This window comes from Alternaria novae-zelandiae (assembly GCF_023758075.1).
Source record: "Alternaria novae-zelandiae strain BMP 2774 chromosome Unknown scaffold_3, whole genome shotgun sequence".
Taxonomy (NCBI): Eukaryota; Fungi; Ascomycota; class Dothideomycetes; order Pleosporales; family Pleosporaceae; genus Alternaria; species Alternaria novae-zelandiae.
This window is the reverse complement of record NW_026056963.1, coordinates 1,119,265-1,139,020: the sequence shown is the minus strand read 5'-3', so window position 1 is coordinate 1,139,020 and position 19,756 is coordinate 1,119,265. Positions and strand designations below refer to the sequence as shown.

Sequence of the window (19,756 nt, the reverse complement as noted above, 5' to 3'; positions counted from 1 at the left end):
GGACGCCCATTTTCTTGCTCACGAGTTCACATGCTTACCCATTCCATCCAAGCCTCAAGGAATTTCAATCTGCCCTGCCTCATAAGTTCCAAAAACTCCTCGAAGTTAACCAGCCCGCTTCCTTTTCGCTCGTCAATCTCTTGCTCAACAGCCTCAAGACTCGCTAGCATTATGAGATGTAAGTTGGACTTCGGGTTCATAGCGAGCTGTCGAATGGAGCGCTGCAACGGCTTAAGTTGATTCGCCTCCGGATCATGTGGACTCGCGGAATGATTGATCGGGTTATGAGCGCAAAGAAATGTGTCCACGCCCTCAGAGTCTTGAGCGAAGAGATAGTACAACTCTGGATTGTCGGTGTACCATCGCCAGTTGATCGTGTAAGGATCGTCCTCTTTATCTTGCTGTTGCACCGAAGAGTCAGGCGGAGGAGCCCCAACAGAAGAGTCCATACCATCAAGTATCAGGGGCTCAATTTCGCCAACGGATCTTTGCCCCGGATAACGTTCCAGGCCATCGTGGCCTGCCGCGATGAAGAAACAACGATTCATAATATCTTCGCCCGAGGTTATCGAGGATGTATCAGTGTCGGAAGTGACACTACTATTTGAAGAGCTGTCCGAGGTAGTCTGCAAAGTCGCTGCAGGTGGAAGATTGGACGAGTTCGGCCGGAATTGAGGCATGGTAGGATCCCTGTGAATACTAGGCAGACTCTCATTCACGAGTGGTGGTATCAGCCAGCCTTTGTTGTCTATACACTCCATGGTAGCATCGACAACCTCTGATCGAAGCCGTGACCTGATCAACAAAGTGTTCCACGTCGTCATGTTGTCAACATTTGTGGGCCTGGAAACCTTCACGGATTGGAGCACTTTCGCTTCCACACTGTCGTAGAGTTCTTCGACTACTCGGCATGCTTCTTCTTGAGTGCATGGCGTATCGTCGGTACCGTTGCGGAATAAGCTTTTAATAGGACGTACATGGTTAAGGGCCCGACAGAATTTGTCGATCATGCACTTGGAGTATCGAAAGGCACCGACGTGAACTATGGCTTCGACAGCAGCCTTACTCTCTGTGAAGTGGTGCACAGTCAGCTCGTCGATAGCGGCTGCCTTCGCGCGACGCTCGCTGCGCATCTCGTGTGCGTCCATGGCCATGTCTTCTTTCTCAAGGAAAAGCGGGTTAAGCAATTCGTTAAAAGCCTGCTGCGTAACCTGATACAGTACCTCTTTGCCAAGATCTTGTTCGGGCTCGGGTATCTCATAGCCACCCCATCGCTCTCCGACGGGCCTGGATGATGAGGCGTTGGAGCGTGTGTCCATCTCCACGTCGTCCTGGAAGCGGACCCTTGAAGATGACCGCGAGCTCCTGTTGCGGGCCAAGTCTCCATTTGTGTCTGCGGCTTCAGTCATTCCGTTCACCCCATCGGCAGTCTCTGGCTCATCAGGGTCTGATTCCTCAAACCCTTCGGGCCGCGTTAAACCTTCTTCTTCGTCGATGTAGTATTGCCTGCGGGCCCATCTCCGAGTGACGATGTCCGCCTGTTGTTCCCCTGGCGTTTGCCGTGTATAGGTGGGTGCGACGTGATGAACACCTGCGGTCCCGATCATCTCAGCCCGGCCTGCTACATCGCTATTGTGCTCAAGCAGCGGTGGAGTCGTAATTGCGTCTTCTTCACGCTTCTGCTGTAGTCGGCGGTTGTTCGTGTTCGAGGCAGCCATATTGCGGGGCGTAAAAGCAGAGCCAAGTGGCTGACTAGAGCGTATTGTGTCCAAAGCTGTTCGCACAGTCACTTCGTCCTGCAGCTCTGAGATGTAGTTTCGTGTAGCCTCCTTCTCGATGGCGTAGTATGCCCTAAATATGCGTAGTACGTCCTTGCGCGATATGTAGCCATCTTCATCGATGTCGTATCCGTTGAAGACTATTCTGGCCTTGACATTCACATCAGAATCGTGCATGCCGTCCAGACCCTTGACCCACTCATCAAACCCGATGAGGCCATTCTTGTCCGTGTCATAGTATGCGAAGATGCGATCGTAGACGAGGTTCGGTGCGGCGACGAAGCCGTTATAGCGAGGGATGAAAGCGTGGTTGAAGTCGCGTCGATCGATGGCCCATCCTACTCCAGTTGTATCACCCGCCCACTCGGAGCCTGCGAGACAAGTGAATTGGTCCCACAGTGCCTCAATCTCTTCTGCTTCCATCTTGGTCTCGGCTACGAGGCGTCTCTTGAGGGCTGGGTCGATCGAGGGGCTCATCATGTGAGGCTTGCCGGGGTAGAGCGGTTCCTGTTTCTGGAGGCTCAGATATGGGGCAGGTACGCGGACCTTGTAGAAGATGTGGTTCTTGTAATGCGAGTTGGTTGCTTCGCAGTTGGAGCACAGGTCGAAGTCCGGGCAGTTGGCGCAGTGCCACCTGGTTCCGCGGATGGGCTTCTCGTCGCATCCATTGCATGTTATGCCACGATGTATGACGCCCTCGAGTCTTGCGCGATCTTCCGCAATGTGGTATAACGTGCGCTGGAGGGTTTGGCCTTCGGGATCGATAGCGTCATCCGCGTCCTCGTCGCTTCCCAACGACAGGTCGGTAGCTGCGACGCTCTCGGCGTCATCGAGAGCAATGTTGTCACCGGGAGGGAATATCTGCGCATGCCTTGCCGCAGCGCGGGCTACTGCAGCACGATCCACTCCTGCGTTATCGGGGTTGCGATGTTGCAGCCAGATTCGGATATCATCTGCCTGCGACGGGGACAGAGCGCGGTCTGGGTAGAGTACGACTAGTAACCGGTCGAGGAACTCGCTGTAGAAGCTCTCGGTGAGACGCTCTACCGTCTCATTGTCGGCGTGTGGCTGCGCGCGCAGGATCGTGTCGCGTAACTCGCCTGGCGTGCCCAGATTGCGAGGGTCAAGCGGAACTTGGTAGCCGAGTAGGTCGTATAGGCCTAGAAATGGTATGTCTCGTTCGTTCAGAGGGAGTGAGGGTGCCGATGGCTGGTCGCGTGGGCGCCGTCTACGGACCGCATTGCTGCGCTGGAGGCCATCGCCTGCGCCGGGGCTCTGGACGTTGGTGACGATGAGATATGTCGCGTATGCAGCGGATACGCCGGCGAGGAACAATATAGCGTTCCTAGAGCGGGATAGGGTGGAGGGCGTAGACGCCGTCATGCTCGTAACGATGCTTGGTCTTGGACAGGCGGTAGCTGGTTACGCCGCGGTGTAAATATGATGGAATAGGCGTTGAGTAGCACATGGCAGGTGTTCCCCTACCAGTCGTGCTGTTGTCACCCGTTTGAAGTCTTCATGGCGCAGAAAGAACGACCAACCGCGCTCTGGCGACAGCGAACGTCCCTGGCCCTCCTGCCCACATTGCGACAATCGCGGCCACGCGGCTTACTCAGCATCATCCCACCGACTTCCGAAGCTCCGTATTGGACAGAACACCTTCACATATTCCCAAAGCAACAGGGCTTTGGACATTGTACTTCGTATTAGCGATTAACTATCTACTCTACCACGCAGCATGGCCACCATCCATCCTAAGGTCTGCGCCAGTCATGAATGAACTAGCATCACTCAACAGGAAGACTGCTGCACCACGGTATTCCTCCGGCTTCGACAGACGACCCAGCATGTTCTGCGTTGGCCATGTGTCTCTTCGCTCTGGGTACTTCTTGAAGAGCTCCTCTACCATTGCCGTCACAATGTATCCTGGCGAGATTGTGTTGACGCGGATGTTGTGCTCGCCCCATTCCGATGCGAGGTTGCGAGCGAGTTGTATTACACCAGCTTTGGACGCGTTGTATGCTGAGCAGATGAGACCCTGTTGACGTTGTTAGTGTGAGAAACGGTAAGGACTTGGGACCGCCATACCCTGTTTGCGACAGTACCGGACATGCTGGCGATGAGCACGATACTTCCTCCAGTTCCAAACTTGATCATCTGCTTCGCGGCTGCTTGCGCAGTCATCATTACACCGGTGATGTTGACCTCGAACATGCGGTTCGCGTCTTCAGCTGTGTACTCCAGCGCAGTGGTTTCTTGCTGAATACCGGCAGCAGCGATCAACCCATCCAGTCTGCCTTCCTTGTTGGCGATTTCCTCAACAATCTCGTGGAGCTTCTTCACATCTCGAACATCTATTTGGCGGTATTCGAGCGAGGTTCCGTATTCTTTCTTTGCTTTCTCGGCGATTGGCGCAAAGTCTGCTGAGGGTTCTTCGAGTCTGTCAAGTGCGTACACTGCAGGCGCGTGTCAGTTTGATATCCTCCGGTCGCTCTTGACATGTGGAGATGCATACCTCGTGCGCCAGCTTGCAGCAACGCTTCGGCTTGTGTCAAACCGAGTCCTCGAGCAGCACCCGACACCAGCACCACCTTTCCCGCTAGGCTAAACTCTGGAAGTCCTTGGGTAGCAGGCATGGTTTGGATCATTGAATATCAGCGATATACGAAAAGAGACGAAACAGAACTGAAGATCAAAGTATGCGTAAACAACGTCGCTCGCGGAAGGGTATTTATACAAAACAAGAAATGCGAGATCGGTTCGTCAACTCCACGCAAGCCGGGGCCATTGTGGACTTTTAAACCGGCTCCAGGCGGAAGTCTGATCACCGGACTCTCTTGGTATAGGTCTGGCCTCGGACTGTCTTCCTCCACGGCATGCATGGACGATTGTGGAAGACCGCGATGCTCTGTTTGCGGGGAAGCCTCCCGGCATCTTCTGTGGATTGCCTAATCGGGGATACCGAAAGGTCCCCGCGGGGGATTCCAAGTGAACTTTTTGGAACGTCACCCATGTCGACCAGCGTGGCGTGGACCCTGAGCCAGTTGGGTGCTCGGCCTCGAGGCGAGAGTGTCCAGTTCGGGTTCGGGACATAAAGGTCCATGGTGCGCGTGAAGTTTGACACACGCGTATGAGTGCACAGTCCAAGTCAGTCAACGCGGTTTCGGACAACACTAGTTCGCTGAGGTAGCTATCGAGATGACATTGTATGTTACTATATGAGCTCATTACCTTATGAATTTGGCTGCAGACGCAATCATGAATTATCTGCATATAGACTCTGAGAAGGCTGTGATGGCTTTCTCTAATGGTCTGAGAGAGCCTGAAGGCCATGCATGTCCAACACGCGGTCGTGCAAGAAACAGATGGAGGGTGAAAGCAAGAGAAGCAACGCTACGTGCTCTCATTCCACATTGTTTGCGTTCACTTACCGTTCTGGTCATCTGCATGCCGAAAGCAACGTGTTGACTTAACCTGCGACAGCCTCGCCAACTGCGCCCTCCCTGCCCTGCCTTCTGTGATGAACCGCCCTGGGCCTGATCGCTCAGCAACCGCCTTGTTGGCCGCCTAGGCACAATTGCGCAATCACACGATTACACGATGCCTAACATCGAGGCACATGTTGCGCGAAGAAGGCACAGCTAAGCCCCCCGTATGGCACAGTTCTGTGTCGCGAAGCGCCGCCCAACAACCTTCACAGTGCAGTTGAGACGTCCAAAGTTGAGAACGGAAGTTGATAAGCAACTCTGGAGTAGAGCAACGCCGCGGGCGGAAATATCAAAGACATGCGTTCGCTGCTTGAAGGTCGCCAAAACGCCAGCCGCTGTGCGCTCGAAAGGATGGTGTCGCGGGCTTCAGGCAAGCCGGTCGCAGCTGCCTCCCGCAGTGCGCCCAGTGCATTGTTCCAACAACGCCTTTTGTCCACCAAAATACCCCATTGTGCCCGCCCATCTCGATAACAATGTCACTGAAAGCCTACGCTGCGCGCATGCCTATCCACAGCGCCTCGCTCGCACGCGGCTAGAAACTGCCCGGTGAGGCTGCCTCCAAGGCCCAACGCCGCGGGGCAGTGCATGCAACCACCCTCTCCGCAAAGCCAGCAACCAACGAAGAAACGCCCATGCTGAAACCGCGATTAGACGCCTGAGGCAAGGCACGGCGCAAAAATGTCTCTTCTCAGATTTATTGAGGCGCGGTACCAAATGTAAGCGGGAACCTGGCAGATTGACAAGTCGTGTGAGGCTGCTTGCTGCGCCTTCAGGCCGAGATGGTGGTTTGTTGTTAGTTGTGTATGTGGAGGGAGGTGATTGACCGGGAGAGGGGGAGTGGGAAAAGGGATATGTAGGGTGTGGGTTCGCGCTTTGGGGTGTTTTGTTCATACCAAGGACTTTTACGCACGAGAGATTCGATTATACCTACTGTGTGTATACGGTCTGCATCTGGTGCACCCCTTACACTACACACATCTACATACTATCGGCACCAACACAAATAATGGCGCCCCGTTTCATCCAGTCATCAGTCTCCAAACCATCCTCCCACCAAAAACGCTCAGAATACTGCGAAACCACCTACGACTCCTCCTGCAACACCCACCGCACCGTCCTTCTCATCATCATCATCTTCGTTGGCGCTTTCGTCGGCGTCGTCCTCAGCCTAGTCTACGTGCGTAGCCGGAGTCGAAGACACGACCAAGAACGTGCTTTGCGCATGAACGGCGGACCGGGAAGCGGGCTAAGGGTGTTGAGGAGTGAAGATGGCGTAGCGACAGTGCGGTTACCGTCCGGAAGGGTGATTGGCGGGAAAGCGGAGAGCTGGGATGGAAGATGTTCATCTGAAGCACCACCGCCTTATATGCCGAGGGTACCTGAGGCTGCTAGGGTGGGCCATTGAGAGAGTTGGAGAAACATGAAAGGAACGTCCGTTTATGTTTGGAAAACGACTGAGAGGCACTCTTCTAATGTCGTGGCTTGCCCAGCGCATCGCGTTGCTACTACTCAAATTGAGCAGAGTACAGTACACACTCTGCTCCTCGAAAATATCGAAGTTCACAAGGAGTCTTCGAACCCAACGATATCGGCTGTTGGGACACGAAGATCTTTCTTCCCAACTAGGACCTTTCCAGGTATACCAGTACCAGGACGACAGCTTAAAAACCATCAGGGCAGAAAGACTGGGACCCATTCTTTATCAGTCCTTCCAGATGGCTACGGCTACGCATATGATGTATGAAAAGCCAGCGCGCCATCGAGCCGAGGAGAAGTCTTTAAGAACGACGTAATGGGGAACTGAAATGACGTCGGAACGGAAGTATAGATACCATAGTACTTATCATATTGATTCATCTTCATCACGATCCTAAATCACCCATATCATCATGAAAATTTCCCATCGAAGAAGCAACTAACTCCAGTCTCTACCAACCCCCTCTCGCGATGTAGATGACCATTCTTGCCTCCCCCTCTTCTCTCATCATATTGATCAAGCGCCTTGTAGGCCAAGGCCTACCCCATCGCCATTGCCTATAGAACCACCATCGTCCCTGCTTCTATCTCTTCCTCTCCCCATTTCCCTGATCCTGCGACCCTCCATCAGGCCCCGCAGACCTCGCTTTTGGAGCCCAACCACTGCGCTCATTTCACCATTCCAGGTTTCTCTGTCTTCAATGCCACTTCCATCCCCAAAACCGCTATCGGAGGCCGAGGCCGACGTAGATTCAGACGCCGCTGAACTGACCTCATCGTCGTGATTCCGGTCTACGTCGGTGTTGACGCGGAGTGCACGCAGACCGGCATCCAGACTTCGTTCGACGTCCGCAACTGTGCTGTTGTTGCTCGAAACTGAGTTGGAGAAGCCATTCGTGGTCCCGTTCGTGCCTGATACACCGTTGACGCCCTTGAAAGCAATACCGGAGCCACCGCCAGCCGCCATGGCCGCAGCATTGAAGATGGCCGCGGTATTTCTGTTGTCCAATAGGACGTGAAGTCGTTCGATAATCGCTTCCAACAGACCATCGATATGGTAAGGTCGCGCTAATTGAAGGAGAGAGCAGAGAATCTGCGGTGAGCATAAGGCGGAGTTATGTGGTGGTAGTGATGATGTGTATAAGAAATGTATAAGCGCTTGAAGTGTGAGATGAGTGTGAGGTAGGAATAATGTTCGAGGCCGTTGTGATGGTGAGTGTGATGAAGGTTCTGGTGGGCTTAATGAGGAGTAGGAGTTCGCTGATACAGCTGTGGCCTCTGATGGTGTTATAGTGTTGGCGGTAAGCGTTGTGGCTGTTGAGTAGTTTGTTCGGATAGAAGGTGTAATAGTAATGCTTGAGTTCCTCGAGGGGTGCATTGTGGCAGTGGGCCGTAAAGTCGCCGCCTCAGCGTTTTCTTTCTCCGCGCTTTGAGCACTCTCGCGGAGTAATTGGTTGAAATATGGACCCCAGCGTCGAGCAATGATGTGGGAATTAACGGGTATGCGCTCGCCATGTAAAGCGAGGAAATCCATATCAGCAAGTTCCTTCATACCCAACGCCATTTGACCTAGCTCGGTCGCTGCGGGTAGCAGTGTGCGGCCACCAGCAAGCATATCAAGTCTATCATGCTGTGGCGGTGCGCTGACAGAGTTGAACCCTGACGCAGGCGTCACCTTGCGTGGGTTGTCATAGAGCCCGAATGCTTCTAGCTCAACAACGCACATGTTCGAGAAATTGATGCGCCGATGATTATAGTCTTCGACCAAGCTCCTCTTGCGGTTGCCAAGAATGACGAAACAATTCCGACGGTTCCAGAGCACACCTCTGTTCCAGCTTCCCTGGCTGAAAATGTTGCCGCCGGCTTCGATTCGTCCCCAGCTCAGCGTTCGCAAATCAAGAGCCCAAAGCGCATATTCTTGTTTCGACGATGTCAGAAATGTGCCGCTCACTACAAAGTGGTTGTTGATAACACCACCGTTCGGGAAGCGGAGACCTGGCGGCGAGAAGTTGCCGTGCATTGGCTTCTCGGAAAGCGTACCATCGGGGTGCCGCACTTGTAGTTCGAGCTTGACGTCCAGGAAATTGTAGTTTGAGTAAATGAGCATCGATGACTCGCCAGTCTTGTTCGGACTCCGTTCCTCCGGTGTTCTTGCTTCACTGCCCTGTCGTGTTCCTCCACCAATATCGTTCGGGTCAATGCTAGTGAGGGGCGCGACTACGCTTCGGTATGCGCCACAACTTCTGCCTAATGTGCTCGTTTCCGTCCACTTCAGACTCCGGAGGTTGAATACGCTGATTTGTTCAATGTAGTGATTGGCGCTGTCCTGACCACCCACAACAAGCATTTCCGCACCGCCCTCGCCATCCAACTGCACTCCCAGGGAACCTTGGTTTGGATTCGATGAAGGTGGATTGTGTCGTATGGCTGTCACCGCAGCTCCGGTCGAACTGAAAACGGCCGAGCTAGGAAGTATGGTCGCGCAGTGAGCATAGCGACCCTGTGGAGATTCGCTCGTAGAAACGTGCATCCAAGTTTTTGTCGGCGCATCATAGATGTGAACATCTGACATGACCACCACCTCGGGTTGTGCATCGGCGGGAGCACCTTGTATCACGGAAGTTGCTTGATTAGAAGACGAGCTTACAGGTGACATGCCTCCATAACAAACCAGCTTCGTGTCGCCAAGCGGACAAACACTGTGGAAATACCGAGGAGGCGGGATGTCACCTTTGGCGTCGACTTTTGTCCAGTGGCGCTTGACAAGGTCAAGCTCGTACAGGTCCGATGTAAGCTGCGGTCTTGTTCTGGAAAGTCGACGGCCGCCGAAAACATACAGCTTGTCGCCTAATATTGTGGTGGTGGCGCCTACGAGCGGGTGCGGTTCCCTGCCTGTTGTGCGATGTACATTGCAGACTAAGCCCGACAACCCCGCGGTTGAACTCGTTGGTGTCGCAAGGCCTGCAAGCATGGCTGGTGACTGAGAGATACCAGGCGTCCGGGTCGACGATGTTCCATCTTGGCCGTCTTCATGATGCAAGCTGGTCTGGCTGTTGTTTCGACTCGATAAATAGGGTGCCGATGTCTGAGAGTTCAGGGTGTTGGTCCGGCTAGCCATCCTGGTCGGGATGTGAAGAGAAGTAGGTGCGCGCTGAAATCCACCAAGATCGAAAATGGGATCGATAGAAGACGGTGAGACTCTTTGTAGAAGTATAGCCCAATCTGGTATCACAATCTCCACATGACGAGGCGAAACGCTGGATTCGCTGGGGGGTTTGTCGCTTGGCAATGGAGAGCCAGCGAGGCTAGGACTGCCACTCGATCGCGAAGGGCTATAATCAATATTCGTACAAGGACTTTCGGGTGTTACAATCTGATCATAGACAATGGGCACGTGCGACAAGGCCGGAGGACCACCGGATTCGGGTGTGTTTTCCGATTGGATCCTGCGATAGGCGCTGGAAGCAAAGCCCGTGGAGTCGACAGGTCTTCTCTTCTTCGATAAGATTTGCTTGATGTGTAATCTTCTAGACTTTTTCCAAAACGAAGAGGTGTCACCCAATGGCACGGTACTAGAACCGATGGATGGGTAAGAAAGGCCTAAAGGTAATGCCATGTTAGCGTTCGGTCTGCGAGATCCGAGAAAGTAATACTGAAAGAGAAGGAATCGCCAGATTTTTGAGATATTTCCATGTTACCAGCAGGACCGGGCTACCAGCAAATCTCGCTGACCCAGATGGGAAAGCCATGTTTACACATGAGGGATGAGGATGTTGCTGCAGGTAGTGCGACTTGCTACGGTGGTACGAATGCGCCTTATAGTAGGACAAGGAAAAAATCCAGCTTTTGCAGGCAGAGGATTCGGATACATGTTGACATTGGCTGCACGCAGCAGTGGCTGAAAGTTGTCGAGACGAAAGAGAGTGAGGGGTGCAAGCTTATAAAAGGAAGACAGGTCTTACTTGAGGGTGAGCGCCACACTTAGGAGGCCACACTTAGGAGCGGGGAAGATGAGACCCAGGGGAAGGGTAGACGTATGCAGAGAAGGAAGACAACGCGTCGTCTTGCTGAACTTCAGGGCCCGCGCGATACAGAGATGACAGCAAGCCTGAGCGAGGTTCTGTGGAGCGCTCTATCCCGGATGCAGCCTAGAGGCTTGGCGTAAATCGTCAGTCTCAGGTGCCTGCAGGTCGCTAGCAAGGGAACAATGTTGGGCGTCTCTAACGTCGAGCGCCGTCGGTGCAGCTGCAGCACTCGAAAGCTGGAGGCGTTCCTGTGGGTGAAACGGGTAGCAGCCCTGGAGGAGAAACCAGGCGACGGCCGGGTGCGGGGCGGGATCCGAGATGAGAAGATGGGCTGAAACTCGAGACGAAAAGCCGTTGGGCACCTCTGGGGACCACAGGCAGCAACGGCAAATAGCAAAGGTCAATGTGCGACACGCAATTCTCGGACTGCAAGGGCGCCGTAACCTTTTCCTTGACGAGGCTTGCAGAGGTCTCTCATCAACGTTCAAGCACGGTCGCCAAAACAAATTAGCGCAGGGAATGCCGGTCGACAAATCAAGAGTCGTATGCTCAATATTAGAGGCGCTGTTAGCTTAGCAGGCCCGTCTAGGTGTCTTCATATCGGATGATCGGTGAGGCTGAACCCAAGGAATTATTTGGAAAGCGTACATGTAGTAGTCGAAGACGTTCCGGTAGTGCATCGGACTGTGCCGAAAAGAACGGGCTGGAATAGACGCAGTAGTAGTAGACGGTGCCGAAACGTTGCTTCTCGGCCTCTAGCACCGTCGTCATTGTTTTCCAATCGGAGGCTAGAGACCCTCAGCGCGCTCTTGAGTCGACACAATTATAATGCTAGTTCGATATACGTCGTATTTACGACGCCGTGTATTCAGCAGAAGTCTTGCAAACTGGAGGATTCGTAAATGTTCAAGAAGACGGGCAATCCGCTACGTTCGTACACTAGACCCTGGGATTCTAGGTCGATTCTGCGGTAGAGAACTCGAAAATATGACAGATTGTATAACTTCTCAGTGCGGCGTTATTACGATCCTTCCTAGACGACAGCGACTCACGGCTGGAAGGAACGACATGCGAGTAGCCGCGCAATGACTCGAGTACATTGAGCAAGGAGTCTAGATGGAAAAGTAAACCTTGTTACTAGTCAAAACCACGTCATCGCAGGGTAACACGACACTAGAGCATATTAGAGTTGGTGTTGGCTGCCGCCTACACAGCATCGAAAACATGTGTATGAAGAGTACACAAGCATGCAGAGATACATAGGGTATGCAATAGTGGTTCGTATAGTATGGCTCTTTTGTAAGCATATCGTGCCACACAGTTTCGGTCGTGCCCAATTTTGATCGATATGGTAGTCAAGACATTGAAAACAACAAAAGTGCAGAATGTTCATCAAACACACCACTCGCTATCCGTCATGTGGATGTCATCCCACAACCAGGGCTGGAAGGAGAACCTTAATCACGCCCCTCAATCACCTCTAAGCGATGAGATACCCCATGTGCCTTGTCGTAGATGTCGCGAGCCTCGGCAACGAGCTGCTCCCTCTTGACCCAAGACGCCAAGTGACGCTGCCCTACCCATTTGACAAGGTATTCCATATGGCCATCACTGCCAGTCTTGTGTGCTTGTATCCGCTTGTATGGCCATTCCCAACTCGCCTCATCATCTGCCTTCATAGACCAGACGCCCCAGCCCTCCTTCATTTCTCCATTCTCCTTCTCGTAGTCCAACGCCCATTGCCTGAAGAAGGCCGCAATCCAGGGTTCTTCGCCAGGAGGATAGTCGTCGGAACCGTGCTCGCGAGGTGGGAAGTGGGTACGCTCGAGTTTGGGTGCGCTGAGCTCTGAGCCATAGTGCTTGCGCGCATCTGCGATGTTGATGGCGAGCAAAAAAGGATCCAGCAGCTCAGCAAGGTCGATACCCGTATGAAACTGCCATTCGTATCGCTTCAGGGTGGTGCGAACATGAGCGAGGAGTCGTTTCTCTGCTTGCTTTGGTAGTGTATAGACGTCGTCGTCTTGAGCGAGCTGTCGAAGGGCATCCTTGATACTACCGAGCATCTCTCTAGCACGTACTGTCACTACAAGTGATCCAGCAGCCGCATTCTCTCTCGCCCATGCTGCGCATAACTCGCACGCATCTGGTCGTAAGGGCAGATACGCATCGCACCAAGGTAGTGGGCACTTCGTACTCGAGGAGAGGTGCGTCTCAATACATTCTCGGCAGAAGATATGAGAACACCCAATCTTGACTGGTATCACCTTTTCGCGGCCGTCGGGGGTGCTGAGGTAGTCTTCGAGACAGATTGAACACTGCGCCTTCTGTGCGGACAGTTGCCTGGTAGCTCGGACAATGGTCATGGAGTGAGGACAAGATGCCGCGCTCGTCTTGCGCTTCGATGGAGGCAATTCCAAAACCTCTTGCTCGGACGGTGGGGCCTTTCGCTTTCGTGGGCTTGTCCATACACCGGTGAAGTCCGTGCTGATGTTGTCAAAGTAAGGAAAGGGCATCCTGAGAAGCTTTTTTGCAGTGCCAAAACCCAAGGGAATCAATGAGGGTTAATTCAAACGATTGGGAACAAAGTGACAGCGTGGGGAGAATGGTGGTAGAAGTGGCTCAAGACGTGGGAGTTGGAGCACGCGAGGCTACCGCTGTCTTTAAAGATGGGAAGGTGCGCCTCACCGCGACTCCCCCGTTTGCACGGAAACGGCATGAGGGCAGCACTTGTGGTAAAAGCCGGAATGTAAGGTAAGAGGCAGTCGAAACCAGCTGACGGTTCGTTCAAACTATCTGCCAGGTGACTCATTGCGGCGCGGTATCTTGTGTTACAGGCACTTTCTTCTCTCTTACAACGGGTATCTCCTCCTCATACACTTCTTCTACACGCGCACCAGGGAACGCTTTCCTCAGCTCTTGGCCCAGAAAGCGAATGCCCCAATCTTCCCCTTGCCGATGTCCTACGCAGACTACTGACATGCCCAGTGCTTTGGCTGCTTCCATGCCGCTGACTCTGGGTTGACCGGTCAGGTAAAGCAAGTGTCCACCGTCTTCACCCTCCGTTATCCACCCGCGCTCCTGAACCATTGCCAACACGCGATGCACCTCGTCCTCGTTGAAGGCGTTCATGATCGCAATGATGCGTATCTCGTCCGAGGATCCTTCGTGCGCGAGCTCCGATGCTCCAAACTCATCCTGTACTTGGCTCAGAACTGCATCCAGAGATTTAGAGACCTGACCGATGATTCCAATCTTTCTTTCTGGATCTCCTTTGTAGCCTTGCACGCAGAGGCAGTCCGCCGTCGCCATGCCCAGGCGCTCCGCCAGCACCGTGTTCCATCCAACAGTGAGGACTTCGTCGAAAGATGTATGGCTGGAAAGTACAAGTGTTCCTTTGCGCACGCTGCGCCTGTCAAGTTGGAAAGGTCGGTGCAGAAAGCATAGAGTGCGCGGCGGCCGGGGGTATATTCTTGGGAGGAGCGTCGTTGCGCCAATGGTGCTCTCGTCTAGTGGGTAGCCGATCAATGAGTATACCCCTGGTGTAGGGGCAACACTCAATACAATCTGCTCAACCACGGCGGTCTCAGGGTCGTATCGAGGGTTTCGCGGTGTGTGGTAGAGTCGCTGGACATCGTTTTCCTTCGACGGTAGGAACGTCTCGACGAATCGCGTTACGGCTGCATGCGTGGGCTTCTTCGGTCGTGACATTTTAAAGAGGGAGGTCAGCAGTCTGTTCATTAGTAGTGATCAAGAAAGCCTATCGAAAGCTTCGCGACTTTTGGCTTCAAGTACGTCATCATCGCTTCTAAACCGTGAAGCGGTGGGTGTGCAGGCCCCGCCATCGTTCCCATCGCGTTCACTGTCGCCATGAATACGCCAAGAAGTAGGGACGATGTTTCGAAGGCCGTGTTCGTCGCGCGACGCGATGATGTACAGTGCAGAGGGGTATCGTGGCGGGTACCTGGGAAGCCCTGGAGCGCGTTGATCGGACAGCAAGACACTAGTCCCATTACAGTCTAGTCTCAATATAGCCACTCCATCTCCATCCGCATTTTCTTAATGTTGATTGACGACGATGCAGTCAGAAGAGAAATTCAGCCATCTAACTTCTATGTTGACGAAACCATTCATAGTGGGAGCCCTTCAAGTAGTGACATTCTATGTCTGTAGTCAATGCTCTGACTAAACGCACTATTTCCCTCGGCTTCTCCATCTTTCGCTCCAGAGTGCTCTTGACGTCGAGTCATACTCCATCGTCTATCCAACGTCCTCAACCCACATATCGATCTTACAGCTTTATCACGATGGGTGTCACTGCAGCCCCAACTCCTGCCATTGTTGGCGCTTTGCAATGTCAAAAGAATTCTTATCTCCAGACGCTCGAGACGGAGGTAGTATCATGCGAAGAATACGTGCCACCCAAGTCACAACAGAACGGGAAGTCGAAGACGAAGAAGTCCACGGATCCCACCAAAGGTCTTGAGAACGGAGATGCAGCATCCGGCAAGACATGGCTTATCGAGCTTGCGGACTCAGTGCTATTCCCGGAAGGCGGTGGCCAGCATACCGACTACGGCGTCCTCACAACACTGAAGGACGAAAACAAGGAAGAGGTTCCAATAAGAAGTATACAACGTCACGGTCTCCGCTGCATACACTTCTCTCCCACACCCCTCGCTCCAGGAACACCAGTCCGTCAAACCGTCGATTTTGCTCGCCGCTGGGACCTCATGCAACAGCACACTGGCCAACATCTCCTCTCAGCCGTCATGGACTCCATGGACCTGCCTACGCTAGGTTGGAGCATGGGTCAGCCCGGAGAAATGAACTACCTAGAACTACCACGGAAACCATCGGAAGAAGAGCTCCAAACTATCCAGAAGAATTGCAATGCCAAGATTAGGGACAGCATGCCGATCACTGTAGAAACACCAGAAGGCAAGGGGAGCGATAGCCTACCTGAAGACTACGATAAAGAGAAAGGTGTTGTTCGGTTTATTAAGATTGGGAATATGGACTACAACGCTTGCTGTGGGACACATTTGCAGAACTCGTCGCACATCAATGTCATAATGCTGCACCACATGCAGTCGGTACGAGGTACCAACTGCAGACTCTTCTTCACGGCTGGAGATCGCGCGATCAAGATGGCTACGGAGTCTATCAACGGTCTTCGCTCCATCGCTGTGTCTTTGTCATCTGGATCGGCGCCTACGGATGTTGCGGCAAAAGTACAGAGAATGAGCGACCAAATCTCTGAAGGGCAGAAGAAAGAGAAGAAATTACTAGCTGAGATAGCAACATTCGAGGGTGATCGCATAAAGAACTACCTACAAAGCCACGACATGGCCTTTATGCATCGCGCAACAGATGGTCTTGACTTCATCAACCTTGTGCTCTTCGAAGTCAAGGAAATTGTCAAAGAGCGAGAGGCTGTCGTAGTCTTGTCTTCAGGCGAGGTCAAGAGCTCTGGATCCATCGTCGTGTTTGGCAAACCTGACTTGGTTGAGAAGATGGCGGCGAAGGTGAAGGAGGTTGTCAGCACGGCGAAAGGAGGCGGCAAGGGAGAAAAGTGGCAGGGCAAGGTCACCGAGTGGCAGAAAGGCGAAGTTGAAGCGTTGAAGCAAGCTATTGATGCGCAGTAAAAACTATGGGATATCTGATAGAAGGTAGGTATATACAAGTAGAAGAGTTGGGTAAAGACGAAAGTGGTATGGAGCGACTGTCCAAGATGCGTGATCCTCCAAAGCATGAAGTGTGAAAAGAAGAGGTATTTACATCGAACGAATGGGGTTGCCATCTAGGCGAAGCTGGAGGATGAAAGGAGAAGGCGGGTTCGTGAGCATCTAGACACTGTAAACCTTGACGGAGTTGATGAGCCAGTATGTCTAGTCACTGTTAGTATATTCTCTTCCACAAGCACCATATGAAGAAGACTTACATCACCAAAGGCCTGGGGCTGGTTCGCCACATAAGCATTGCAACTGGGGTTAAGCTGGGAGCAAGAGTTCGAGCCCCAAACACCACCCGCCCAGTCTCCACAGAAGGTGATGTCGAACACGATGTTCAAGTCCCTAAACTTGGCATTGTAATCACATCCTCCACCGAAGTTCGCGATCGGGGTACCCCAAGTTCCAGGGTCGGGGTTTCCGCTCCGGATGTTTGCTGGGATGTCGCGGGTAGCAAAGTACCACACCTTGATTCCACCGTCTGTCCATAGTGTGGCGTATACACCACCGCCGTTGGCGTTGAATTGTGAGCCGTATGTGACGGGATTGGTGGCGGAGATACCACAGCCGTTGAAGCCGCCGCCGGCACCACAGTCCCCGCCTCCGCGGCTTCCTGTCTCACCTCCTGAGCCGATGCCTGGGTTGCAGCCAGGTGAGGTATGAAGGGTGACTTGGTTGGTGGGGGCCTTGTGAACACCTTCGTAGATGTCGATCTCGCCTTGGTTAGGCCAGTTGGGACCGACCATCCAACTGCAAGTACACCGTTAGTCTTGCACAGCATGAAGGCGATGTTACAGGCAGGTGAGGAACTTACAAGGCGGGCCACGAGCCACATGCACTACCGGGCACGTGTGCAAAGTCTGCAATCACAAGCGCGCGGTTGTAGGCTGTCTTGCTCTGCACGCGTACACTCTTTCGACCAGGACCGTTGGGGTCAAGGTGCGTCGTAGAGTCTACACCCATGTAAACTTGACCGTTTTGTGTCTTGAGCAAACCAAGCTGTTGAGCTTGTTGCCCGTTAACGTAGTCTACGAAGCCATCTAGATGTTTGTTAGACACAAGTGACATAACATTCTGCCAGTGCACATACGTGTAGGATCGCCGATATCCTGGACGTCGAATTTGTTCACCCAGTTACTGGCATCGTACGTGTCGATCAAGTTGTATGCAGCCGAGGCATGAATGTCGTCTGAGGAATAGACATAGGATGAACCATTAGCCCAAAAGCCAGGTCCGGCTGGTAGTGCAGTGGCACCACGCCACAGGATGGGAAGAGATAGGAGAAGAGATTTGAGAGACATGGTATCGTATGTGTAATCAAGATGTATTGTCGTACGAATAGATATCAAACCCGGGATTCTCTGATATACTTATAGCCATGCGCATCTTCGTCGCGACCAAGATGCGCATGCTTCCATACCCCTTGCTCACCGTCGAAGATGCATCTAGGTCGGCTGCACTTAGCAGAGGGGGATCCTCGTTGGAGATTGCATGACCTACTGGCTCGCTGTATACACATGCCATTGGGCGCGATGATCAGATTAGGGACAAAAGCCTCGCGATGTTGCAGCACTTGTAGGGACGAAGGTGCAAGGTTCGAGCGGTTCGCGGGTAATTCGCCTAGTTGAGCAGTTCGAAATTGACCCCAGAAAACGTGGACGTGCCGCATGATGGGAGTCTAGACACTTGTAGCCTCGTGGTAGAGGTAGTGGCGGTTAGACTCGCTGGTCGTTGGGCGGTTTCAGTAGTTTTGCTGGTAAACGGCTTCTGGGGCTCGTGAGTGGTGGAGAGCCATCGCCAGTTCATCAAACTGGCCTTGTTCCCGCGGACCGCATCGCGAAGCGACAGCAAAACGGGGGAAAAGTAACATAGAGATGTGAAATGTGACAAACAGAATTGCGTGTGAAAAGGAGTCGGGTGCGGCCAAGGTCACTGTCTCCCTTCTCCAGACGTTCACGTGGCGCGTCGACATACCTTCCCGAGGTTCTTTCGGGAATAGCGCTGTCACCCCGCGACTGCCTGTTTTGCCCGACCACATCTGCATTCCAGAACTAGAAACATTCCAGAGAGTCTCGGGACAAGAAAAGGTCGACCTGTAGACGGTAAGGACGAGATTTAGATGAGTTTTTGGTGTATCGTGGTACAGACCCCGCAAGGTTTATCCCCATGGACGAGGCATCTGATGTTGTAGGTCACACTGGCTTGCTCCCACGCCACACAAGTGCTTTCTATGGCGGGTTCATCGGTGTCTGAGTCTCGACCCCGGATTATCATCAGCATGCGGGGAGCTCGCGTGGTTCGAGGTAGCACTGCTTGGGTCGACTAAGAGTGCGAAACGCCTGGTCCTCTGATGTCCTGCGACAGTCCTTCACCGCTCAACGGATTTGTTGACTACCTGCTCGTGAGTCAAGAGCGATCAAATAGTTTTGAAGAGAAAGCTAGGTGCGCTGTGTGAGCAGGAGAAGCTGCTGAGTCCAGAGGTCGGTTGCAGCCGCGAGGGCGGGAGCGGCTTTCCCGTAAGCATAGATGCCGTCGTCAGGATCTGCACGGAGAGTGGATTCATCGTCAAAACTGGAGCCATGTTGCTAGGTGAACGTTCCTCTTATCATTCAGGAGTCAGATGTACTGAACTCGTTGCTATTGGCGAGTATACACGGCAATGTGTTGGGACACGGCATGTATTTACGCACGGCTCGATGGGACAAAGAAATGATATAACACCAAGACTTTTAGACATCTATCCGTGCTTCCGGTTGTATCCAATAGGGTGTCTACCGAAGAATACATGAGCTCCAGTCATATCTCTTCAAGCAGCTAGCGATCGGTGTCACTGATGGCTAAGACAAGTAACCGCCCGTCCTTGCGCAAGTGGCCAGTCACCATAATCACTGCGCTATGTGTATGGTGGATGTAGGGAGTGGCTTTAGCATCATGCATTACCAAGAATGGCAAGGACTGCATGGTGCCTGGGTTATACCAATATATCAATGTCAACGTGCGCATGAGGTATGGAAGGCAAAGAGAAAGAGTCAACCTTGGTGAAGCATATACACACCAAAAGCAGTGTTTGCGATCGGGAATGAGATTCTTGGGTCCCTGTGTTAAGATACTACAGCAGTCATACGCAGTGATGATACTCTCGAAGATGCGCAAATCTTAACTATATTCGTTACATATATGCTATAGTACCTAGGTATTCTTGCTCAAGCCTGGTTAACGTGCTGATGTAGTAATTTGGGCGGACGATGCCGGGTGTTGGA

The 19,756-nt window shown here is 52.8% G+C and overlaps 7 protein-coding genes across 7 annotated transcripts; 1 reads left to right on the top strand and 6 right to left on the bottom strand.

Annotated features, from left to right (window-relative positions):
• Positions 1-26: 26 nt before the first annotated feature.
• On the bottom strand, positions 27-3,161 carry J4E88_002351 (uncharacterized protein; the record flags this gene model as incomplete). Its single annotated transcript, XM_049396016.1, has 1 exon — positions 27-3,161. The coding sequence occupies one exon, from the start codon at positions 3,159-3,161 to the stop codon at positions 27-29; it is 3,135 nt and encodes a 1,044-aa protein (XP_049258420.1).
• Positions 3,162-3,504: 343 nt separating this feature from the next.
• On the bottom strand, positions 3,505-4,414 carry J4E88_002350 (uncharacterized protein; the record flags this gene model as incomplete). Its single annotated transcript, XM_049396015.1, has 3 exons — positions 3,505-3,816; positions 3,867-4,234; positions 4,294-4,414. The coding sequence occupies 3 exons, from the start codon at positions 4,412-4,414 to the stop codon at positions 3,505-3,507; spliced, it is 801 nt and encodes a 266-aa protein (XP_049258419.1).
• A 2,845-nt stretch (positions 4,415-7,259) lies between these two features.
• Positions 7,260-8,849, bottom strand: J4E88_002349 (uncharacterized protein; the record flags this gene model as incomplete). The annotated part of the gene is made up of 1 exon (XM_049396014.1): positions 7,260-8,849. The coding sequence occupies one exon, from the start codon at positions 8,847-8,849 to the stop codon at positions 7,260-7,262; it is 1,590 nt and encodes a 529-aa protein (XP_049258418.1).
• Positions 8,850-12,224: 3,375 nt separating this feature from the next.
• On the bottom strand, positions 12,225-13,130 carry J4E88_002348 (uncharacterized protein; the record flags this gene model as incomplete). The annotated part of the gene is made up of 1 exon (XM_049396013.1): positions 12,225-13,130. One exon carries the CDS (start codon positions 13,128-13,130, stop codon positions 12,225-12,227), a length of 906 nt encoding a protein of 301 aa, XP_049258417.1.
• Positions 13,131-13,572: 442 nt separating this feature from the next.
• Positions 13,573-14,505, bottom strand: J4E88_002347 (uncharacterized protein; the record flags this gene model as incomplete). The annotated part of the gene is made up of 1 exon (XM_049396012.1): positions 13,573-14,505. The coding sequence occupies one exon, from the start codon at positions 14,503-14,505 to the stop codon at positions 13,573-13,575; it is 933 nt and encodes a 310-aa protein (XP_049258416.1).
• Positions 14,506-15,071: 566 nt separating this feature from the next.
• Positions 15,072-16,412, top strand: J4E88_002346 (uncharacterized protein; the record flags this gene model as incomplete). Its single annotated transcript, XM_049396011.1, has 1 exon — positions 15,072-16,412. One exon carries the CDS (start codon positions 15,072-15,074, stop codon positions 16,410-16,412), a length of 1,341 nt encoding a protein of 446 aa, XP_049258415.1.
• A 201-nt stretch (positions 16,413-16,613) lies between these two features.
• Positions 16,614-17,797, bottom strand: J4E88_002345 (uncharacterized protein; the record flags this gene model as incomplete). Its single annotated transcript, XM_049396010.1, has 4 exons — positions 16,614-16,655; positions 16,709-17,246; positions 17,311-17,536; positions 17,587-17,797. The coding sequence occupies 4 exons, from the start codon at positions 17,795-17,797 to the stop codon at positions 16,614-16,616; spliced, it is 1,017 nt and encodes a 338-aa protein (XP_049258414.1).
• Positions 17,798-19,756: the final 1,959 nt, after the last annotated feature.